General features: G+C 49.5%; 1 protein-coding gene across 1 annotated transcript; it reads right to left on the bottom strand.

Annotated features, from left to right (window-relative positions):
• Positions 1 to 4534: 4534 nt before the first annotated feature.
• Positions 4535 to 5059, bottom strand: LOC131742906 (immunoglobulin iota chain-like). The gene is made up of 2 exons (XM_059041298.1): positions 5014 to 5059; positions 4535 to 4929 (listed from the first exon to the last, which is right to left on the bottom strand). Exons 1-2 carry the CDS (start codon positions 5057 to 5059, stop codon positions 4535 to 4537), a joined length of 441 nt encoding a protein of 146 aa, XP_058897281.1.
• Positions 5060 to 9750: the final 4691 nt, after the last annotated feature.

The raw sequence follows: 9750 nt of genomic DNA, 5'->3' as shown, positions 1-9750 counted from the left end.
ACATGGATGGACCTAGGGATCATCATACTAAGTGAAGTCAGACAGAGAAAGATAAATATCATATGATATCACTTACATGTGGAATCTAAAAAAACCAGTACAGGTGGGCTTGTATACAAAACAGAAACAGACTCGGAGCAGAAACTTCGAGAGCAGACTTATGTTTATCAAGGGAGAAACGTTGTGGGGAGTGATAAATTGAGTTTGGTATTGACATATACACACTGCTGTTTGTAGAATAGATGATCCATGGGAACCTACTGTATAGCACAGGGAAATCTACTCAGTATTCTGCAATAACCTAAATGGGAAAAGAATCTGAAAAAGAATGGATATATGTATATGTATAGCTGAATCATTTGGCTGTACACGTGAAGCTGACACAACACTGTAAATCAATTATACTCCAAAATAAAAATTAAATTAATAAAAAATGAATGGGAAGATATTTTTAAACGAAAACAACAACAATAATAAAGATCCACACGCCAAAAAAAAAAAAAAATCATCATCCTTTAGAGAATTAGCTGGAGTGAAGGTACCTTGGCACAAATTTTTTAAAGACAAAAGTGAATGGACTGTTTGTGACACATTGTCATGTTCCTGGTTAGACACCAATTTGAATGGGCTTGTGCTGCTCAAAGACAGAACAACTTACCATAATTGCAATGGATTTAAACACCTCAAATATCTTATACCCACCTCAAATATCTTATACCCACGAACCTGGAAGATGCTGGCACACTGACTTGTGATTTCTGTGACTGGCAAATAAAGGGGAAAAAGATCAAACATTTATCCTGCTTTTACTATGCGAACAGTCCTTTGGGTGCTTAAATCATTGAGGAGGGGACGTTTTCTTCGTAGTTTTGCTAAAATGAAAATATCCTCGTTTTACATCCTGTCATGAATGAATGGATTTGGGCATTGGGCGTGCATCACAAAATTTTTGTGATGCAACTTAGTATAAGACGCAAGGGCCCTCTATGCCCTAAAGGGCCTCTCAGTGTTAATCCCACCCCCTGTTTATGTGGGGCCACCTGCCCCAGCTCATCTTGCCAATCCCATCACAACCACACCGGCGTCTGTGTGCACGGAGAGCCATTGCATTTTCGCTCTGTCTGGCACATTCCATCCCCCAAGACCCCTGGGCCTTCCTCAGGTCCTCTCCTCTGAGGATCTGGAGGTCTAACTCAGGTCAGAATGTTTGGGCCTCTGGTCTTCAGTACCGCTGGTGACATGTCCAAGCCTGCTGGGTTCTATGTTTCTGAGTGAGACTTGGGAGCAGCGTCAAGCATTTCTGTGCACAGACCACAGCTCTCAGCATCCCTGCACCCCTGTTTTGTATCACAGTCAAGAGCCCTGTTGTGATACTTGGGGGTGGGGGAGCTCTTTGGGTACCAGGCAGCAAATCCCAACAATCTGGAAACCCCACCCTCTCCAACATCTCTCGCCTCCATTAACAATTCCGAAAGTTTCCCAAATGTTCCCTTCCCTGCATTGACCTTGTTCAATCTTTTCCTTCCACATCACTCCTGATTACTGGATATAATCACCGGATTTGCAAGTTTTCCCTTCTTAGGGAATCACAATGACCCCAGCTGTCTAATGGGGTCCCGGAATGGTGAGGTCTTTGGGACCCAAGAATTCATTCAGTCGTGCATTCGTTTATACATCCATTTACTCAACTCCGTTATCAGTGTATATCAGACCCAGAGAATGAGATGAAGAGGTCCTTCCCACTGAGAATTTACAGATTAGTAGAGGAGAGAGACTTGTAAACTAAGTTCAGAGTTGCACAGCAGGCGCTAAATATAGTTAGGAAAACACGATGTTTGCACATCACAGGAAGTTAATAACTGCATAAAGAGGTCAGGGAAGTTTTGCCCAAGGAGTGACAGTGGAGATAACTGCGGACCCCAGAGTCGGTGCAGCCAGCTGGAGGACATGGCAAAGGGGCAGGAAGTCCACTGGCAAGTAGATGGCTTAGGCACAGGTTTGGAGGCAACCGAGAGCATCAGCAGAAATAGATGGTGAGGGCAGCGCACAAGAAATGGGACCTGGGACAGAATCTGGGCCAGTCTCCAAAGGCTGTGTCACAACATGGAGTCTGAATTTTACCCCTTCAACCTGTACTGTCCTGTCGCAGCCAAGGCAACTGTGGACCACTTGGAATGTGGCTGGTCCAAATTGAGATGAGCCCCGAGTATAAAATACACACTGGGTTTTGAAGATTTAGTATGAAAAAAGAGTTAACCATCTCATAACTAATTGTACATTTCATGTTTAAATGATAATATTTGAAATGCATTGGTTTAAATAAAATATGCTATTAAACATCATTTCATCTGTTTCTTTTTATGTTTTTTAAAAAAATTTAGCCACCAGAAAATTGGAAACGGCAGATGTGGCTTGCATCCGTACCTTTGAGGGTGGGAGACAATCAAGGCTAGAGCGGAAGAGTGAAGGCAAGGCTGGATCCGGGAGTAATAGAGATGAGGAGTGGAGGATCCAGGCTGCAGCAGGATGATGGGCAGGAGGCCAGATTATGGCCAGGTAAGAAATGACTCAGACTAAAGGAAAGGTTTAGACAAGGGGGAGGCCAGGCCTGGTGACTGATGAGGAAATGATACCACTACTTTGTTGAGCATGCATTACAGTCAAGTGCAGGTTAAGCATTTTATAGAAATTAATTGGTGCTATTATTGTCCTCTTTACAAACAACACTGGAAATGTTGGCCTAGAATCCAAATGACCCTTCCGAAGCTGACCAGAGCTAAGACTCACGCTCTGCCTGGCCCGAGGCCCGGGTCCAAGGTCCCATCCTCCAGGAATATAGTGGGGCGGGCGTGCTGGGATGATGGAGGAGCTGACCTGACTCCCTGCTCTCTGGGTTTCTTGTTGTGGCTTGGAATCCCAGAATCACAAAGGATAAAATCAAGGGAAGAACAGGTTACAAGCGGGTGACAGAGTTTTTTGGGGACCACCCAGATGGCCTTTGGAAACCTGGGCCTGGAGGCCCCTGCCAGGAGGCGAAGTCTTCATGCAGGAAGAACTCAGTGCATTTCAGAGAGTGGAAGCCCAGAAGGTGCTGAGAACTGGCCGGAGCTGAGACCATTGTTTTACAGGTGACTCAGGGCACACATGGAAGGGCTAATATTGACATGAATGTACCCTTCGGGGTCTTTTCAGCCATGATAAATGGACATTCTCAGCTAAGTTTGGATCACAGGGGAGATGGTTTGCCTGGCACCTCTCTGAGTGGGAGGCATGTCCACACGTGGTGTGGACGTGGGTGTACAGGGTCCCTCTCTGCAGGGCACACACTGACTCACCACCCAGGGTCTCAGGGTGCAGATGTGGGCCAGGGTAGCAGGAACCCACCGTTCCCTCTTTACCCAACAAGCTCATCGGCAAGGCCACACACACCCCTTGTATCCCTCCTGCCCCCGAGTCTTCCAAGGGTCCAGAGGGTTAGTATCCTGGAGTCCTCAGGCAGGAGGAGTTGAGGGTGACCTTGAGCACCCCACCGAGTGTGGTTTGGCTGAAACCTAGAGGCAGGAACTGGGTGTTTCTCTGGAGCAGGGGTTAGCAAAGTATGGCCTGAGTGCCACATCCAGCCCAGCTCTGTCTGTTTCTGTAAATAAAGTTTAATAGGAAACAGCCATGCCCGCGCGTTCACGTATTGTCTGTGGATGTTTTTGAGCCATAAGGACAGAAATGAGTAGTTGCCACAAAGATCATATGGCCCAGAAAGCCAAAAATATTTACTACATGGCTCTTTACAGAAAATATCTGCCAGCCCTGCTGCTTTCCTGCACAGAAGAGGAAATGCACTTCTCTCTCCTAGACCAGTGTTTCTCACGTGGGGTGGTTTTGCCACCTTGGGGGCCTTTGGTGATGCCTGGAGACATTTTTCGTTGTCATAACGAGGGGCAGGAGGGTGTTTGGTGGGTAGAGGCCAGGGATGCTGCTCCACATCCTGCAGTGCACTGGACAGCCCCCCTACAACAGAGCCATCTGGCCCTGGCAGAGGACCAGGTCCTGGCAGAGGACCTAGACCACCCCTATCACTGGGCACGGCTCTCCTCCCCAGAGACCCAATGAAGGCATTTTCTAAGCTGCTTACCCTGTGCACAATCAGGTGATAATAGGGGGTCCTGTCCCTGGCAGGGACATCCCCAAGATGCTATGGCAGCCCCCTGCCTCCCAGGACCCACAAGACCAGGGGCTCCGGCCAAGCAGACCGTGACCGGCCAGGTCTCCTGGGACCTTCACCCTGGCTGGGTCTTGGGTGCGTACCACTCATTCTGACTGTTTGCAGAACATCTGGGGCCTCCCTGGAACAAATTCAGACCACCCAGCAAAACAACTTCCCAAGACACAAGCAGATTTAATTCCTGAATCCAGACTCCAAAGGGGTTTCCAGGAGCTTCTCCTTGCCTGGGGCAGCCAAAGGCCCCACCCTCTTCGCCACACCACCCTCCCCTTGGGGAAACGTGCCCTTCTGCCTTTAGTTCAAGGTAAGTGTGTCCTAGGGTGCCTGGGAGCCGGGAGCAGCAGGCCCCCTTTCTTCCCTCCTCTCTCTCTCCATCTCCGGCTCCTGCTCCACGCCCAGGGTCCCCACAGCGCAGAAATATACAGCCTCATCCTCCGGCTGAAGATCAGAGATGCTCAAATACCCTGTGTTCTTAGCCAGGTCTTTGGAGCCAGAGAAGCGAGTGGGGACCTTGGGGTCCTGGTTCTTGTCCGAGTGGGAGAAATATCTCAGCAGGAACCTTGGGGGGTGGCCGGACCTCTGCTGGTACCAGGAGATGCTGTGAACACCGACATCATGGTCGCTGCTCAGCGTGCAGGCCAGGCGGATCGTGGTTCCGAGGGACGAGGACATGGATGGCGGCTGATTCAGCACCGGCTGAGGGCCACAAGCTGGGGACACAGAAGCACGTGGGCATCCAGGGCAAAGCAGAGTGAGGGAAGGGGCCGGGGGCCTTGAGCTCTGGGGGTTCTCACCTGTGCAGTGGGCCAGGAGCGCCAGCAGGACAGGGGTCCAGGACATGGTGCAGCCGAGCAGAGCTCTGCCTCCAGTGTGCACTGGGGCCCCGGGCCCTCACGGGGCTGCGCCAGCACCCTCCTCCGCCCTCCTAGGGGTGGGGCCATTGCACGCCCAGTTCCCGGTGGCCATCCCAGATTTCTTGGGTTTGCGTTGTTGGTTAGGAGGACGGCCCCTTGGTGGCCTTTGCGGCTCCTGCCTTGGCCCCATGGAAGCGTTTAGGGAGGAAACACCTGCTTGGAGCTTGCGGGCCAATACCCAGGAGGCCAGGCTCGAGTCCCTGAGGGGGTAACCTCAACATCCCCCTGAAGAAGATGAGCCCCACAGAATAAGGTTCTTGTGCACATTTATGTGCCTGGTGAACCGGGAAAAGAGGACAGGTACTCAGGGTGGAAAATACCTGCTTGGTGCTGCAGAAAGTGTAAGGGGCCCTGGGGTGAGGGGGGCCACTCTGTCCACTCCCATGTCCCTAGCACGCCCTCCACCCAAACCCAGCACCTTTCCTCCTGGAGTAAAGCTGGAGTGACTAGCAGCTTCCTAGAAGGGAGCATCTTGGGGGCCCCCATCTGGGGCCCAGGTCAGGTGGGGGTGGAGGTAGAGTAGCTTTACCCACTTCAGTCCTGCCCTGGCTCTCTGCCCCCTCCTCCTCATGATGGTCTCCCCAGGGATAGGGGGAGGAGGTGTAAGTGAGCTCAGTGGTCCTGGGGGCCCACTCCTTGGCCAGACCTGCACCTGCATCCTCCGGTCCATAAATAAGATGCTGTGTGGGGCACAAGGGGTTTTATAGAAAAGAAATGGCTGCTCTTTGTCCCTGGCTCCTGGAAGGGAGTCTCTCTAAATCCTTGGAATTTCCCGAGTGATAGGAGTGTCTTCTTTATTCACGGGGGACCCTGAATTTATGCTAATGGGTGATTCAGGATGGGGGCTGGCCATGAAGAAAGCCGTACTGTGTGATTCAAAGATTAGGGCTTTAGGCCATGGGATACAAGCACAACCCTCAGGGCGGGGAGGGGGGCCCAAGGCTGAGTCCAAGCACAGAGCCAGTGGTCGCAGGAATCGTCCTGAGTAATGAAACCCCAGTGGAAACTGTGGACACAGAGGTTCAGAGGAGCCTCCCAGGCTGGTGCATTGTGGGTGTGCAGGAGGGCAAGGCATCCTGAGGACACAACAGCCCCACATCTGGGACCCCCATCGCCCCTCACGCATCTCTTCATCCGACTGTTCCTGGTTTGTAGCCTTTACAACAAAACTGGAATCATAAGGATGGAACTTTCTTGAGTTCTGTGTTTCTACCAAGCCATTTAGCCTGAGGGGGTTTGAGGATCCCCCCCAAATCTGTGGCCAATTGGTCAGAAATACAGGTGGTCTGGGACTATCTGAGCTTGCAATCTGAAATGAGCAGTGTTATTTTTGGGAGGGAGGGGGCTGTGCCCTTAACTTGTGACAGTTGACCTAACTCCATGTAGCTGATGTCAGAATTGCATTGCAAAGGGCACTCAGCATCGTCTGCTCCCCATTATCCAGCTCACTAAGCAGGCACTTTGGCCCAGTTATGAACTGGATTGTGTTCCCCCAAATCCATATGTTGAAGCCTTAACCCCCAATGTGATTCTATTTGAAGGTAGAGCCTTTAAGGGAGTAATTAAGGTTAAATGAAGTCATGTGGGTTGGGCCTTAATCCTATACGACTGGTGTCCTTATAAGAAGAGAAAGAGACACCAGAGCTCACTCTGTCTATCGGTCTGTCTGTCTGTCTACCTATTATCTAGCTACCTAAGTATCCATTTATCATCTATTAATCTATCTGTATCTCTTAGTTATCTATATTATTTTTATTTTTATTTTTTATTTGTTAATCTTACTTTATTTTTTAAAATATTTATTTATTTATTTGACTGCCCTGGTCTTAGTTGCTGCATGTGGGATCTAGTTCCCTGATCAGGGATCAAACCAGGGCCCCCTGCATTGGGAATGTGGAGTTCTAACCACTGGACCACCAGGGAATTCCCATATCTATCTATCTATCTATCTGTCTCTGCACATACACGAAAAGGCCACGTATGTGAGGACACAGCAAGAAGGCAGTCATCTACAAGCCAGGAAGAGTGGTCTCACCAGAAACCCACCCTAAAGGCACCTTGATCTTGGACCTCTCACCTCCAGACTGTGAGAAATGAATTTCTGTTGTGTTAAGCTCCCCAGTCGGTGCCACTTCGTTATAGAAGCCCCAACAGGCTAACACAGGCCCAACATTCTTTCCTATAATTCCACTCCTATATTTCTCCAGAGGCACTTAGGAAGCATCCATATGGACCTGGAAACGGAGGAATCCCACAAACAGAAACCAAGACATTGAGGGAAACAAAGTTTTCTCTGTATAAAGGGGCATGAGCCCAAAATCCTGGGGGAAATCATTGTTTCCCCATCTGTTCAACAAATATCCACCCTGCTCCTGCTCTGCCAGGCAATGCAGAGCCCACGGCAGATGTGAGGGCAAGATCTTTGTCCTCACAAAGCCTACACTCTCTTGGAAGGGTCAGGCTGGTGGACCTGTTAGAGAGGCAACAGCCCTGAAGGTGGCACTGTACTGCAGTCCCCGAGCCTGGGCCCGCGATGTCCCCCGTCATCCTGTAAACCCCTGCCCTTCTCCGGCCGCCATCTTGGCAGACTGCTGACAGTTGCTCCACGTCCCCCAGAATCCTAACCGTTGAGGGAAAAGGAGTTGATTTCTAGCGTTCCCCAGAGATAAGTGTTGAAAGAAAATGTTAGCTGGGCTCAAGGAAGAGGTGAGACTGCATCTTACTTCTCATCAGCCAGCGGATCAGTCAGCATCTTGCAGGAAACAGGACACACCCATTGGAGGGTGTTAAGGGTTCAATTGTGTTCCCGCAAAATTCATGTAGAAGTTCTAACCCCCAGTACCCCAGAGTGTGACCTTCCAGTGAGATAGGATCTTCACTGAGGTAGTTAAGTTAAAGTGAAGTCATTAGGGTGGGCCCTAATGCAGCAAGACTGGAGTCCTTACAAGAAGGGGAAATTTGTGACTTACCCGGAAGTCCAGTGGTTGGGATTCCATGCTTTCACTGCCTAGGGCATGGGGTTTTTTTGTTTGTTTGTTTGTTTGTTTTGTGGTACGCGGGTCTCTCACTGTTCTGGCCTCTCCTGTTGCGAGGCACAGGCTCCGGACGCGCAGGCTCAGCGGCCACGGCTCACGGGCCCAGCCGCTCCGTGGCATGTGGGATCTTCCCGGACCGGGGCACGAACCCGTGTCCCCTGCATCGGCAGGCGGTCTCCCAACCACTGCGCCACCAGGGAAGCCCTGGTGCTAATTTCAATGTCACCTCCTCTGTAGTCTTACGTGACTGCCCCAGGTAAGCAGGCTCACCCCATCTTGCTCTCCTACACACTACTTGCATTTTTGTCAAAGAGCTTATCCAGGTTTATCCGTGTGCGTCACTCTTCTCCTGACCACAATCTGTGCGAGGACAGGGACTGTTTCTCTGTATTCATCGCTGAATGTACAACCCTTAGGTAATACAGTTCCCCTATAGATTCACTATTGTGTAACAGCGTGAATGAATGGATGGTGCTTCTCTGGTGGGGGTGACGGCCCACACAGCAGCTGGTGGGCACACAGGGGGTGGACAGCAAGTGGCGCCCATGAGCAGCTCACGCTCTTCAGCCTCTCACTCTGGGTGACCAGCTGGAAATTCTAACACAGCTAATTGGGTTCCTGAGCCCCACTGAATGAATGTCGCCCACATTGAGGCCCCAGTCCATTGAGAGGGGACCAGACTCACGACAGCTGCCCTGCCTCTAACTAGAACCACTAAAAATCTACCTTCTGCCCCTGCTGAAATCACACAGGACTATACCATCAACCAAACATAATCAAACATCTTCCTAAGAGCAGAAGTGACCCACAGCTGAGCCCCAAGAGTCTCAGGGTGGAGGAAGTGGAGTTAGAAGGGCAGAGGGGTCCTCCCGTCTGACATGTGGGGGCAGGGAAGGGATGGGAAGAATGTTCTCTTAGTGTAAAATCATGGGGGGGGGGCATGCTTTGTTTCACTTTTTTTTGGAAAAAGTACCAACCTCTGTGCAAAGACCAGGCTGAGAGGAAACAGCAGGGGAAGGATTTTACAATAAATGGATCGACATTTGTAAGCAGTCATTTTCCATCGTAAAATAAATAAAATGAGATAGTTTCTCATTTCAAATCAGTGAACAATGAATTATCAAAGTAAAAATAGGTCAGTGCTTCCTTTTTAAGATTTTTCCACTTTGCATTTTAAACAATCATCATCAGAGATATTTTTGTCGGTTGTATGTTCACACTGTAGATGAATAAACAAATTTCAGTAAGTTCCTGGTGGTTAGTTTAGTTTTGGGGTTTTTTGGTATTTTATTTCTGCATTGAGCCATATTTGCTCATTTACAGCTTCCCCTAACCTGTGTGGGCATTTGGGTGTGTGACTTTCAGCACAGGGTGACCTTATTTGCTTTTTAACATGGTCATTCCGATATTTTGATGGTACCAAGAAGAAAAACTTTTGAGTGTTTATCTTTTTTAAAACAATTACTTTTCTTCTTGAATGAATGAAACAATCAATCCCTCAAACATTTGAACTAAGCCCCCAAATCCAATCAGGCTTAGCTGTGGGCAAAGACTATGAAAGTGCTGAAACTTTCTCTTCTTT

This window comes from Kogia breviceps, chromosome 15 (genome assembly GCF_026419965.1).
Source record: "Kogia breviceps isolate mKogBre1 chromosome 15, mKogBre1 haplotype 1, whole genome shotgun sequence".
NCBI classification, from domain to species: Eukaryota; Metazoa; Chordata; class Mammalia; order Artiodactyla; family Physeteridae; genus Kogia; species Kogia breviceps.
This window is presented reverse-complemented; position numbering and strand designations above follow the sequence as displayed.

What these genes read in the sequence shown, in the direction of transcription:
- LOC131742906 (XM_059041298.1), bottom strand. Translation starts at nt 5,059, where the DNA reads ATGTCCTGGACCCCTGTCCTGCTGGCGCTCCTGGCCCACTGCACAG. An exon ending in GCTCCTGGCCCACTGCACAG is followed by an intron (nt 4,930 to 5,013) that starts GTGAGAACCCCC and finishes CTGTGTCCCCAG; the next exon opens with CTTGTGGCCCTCAGCCGGTG.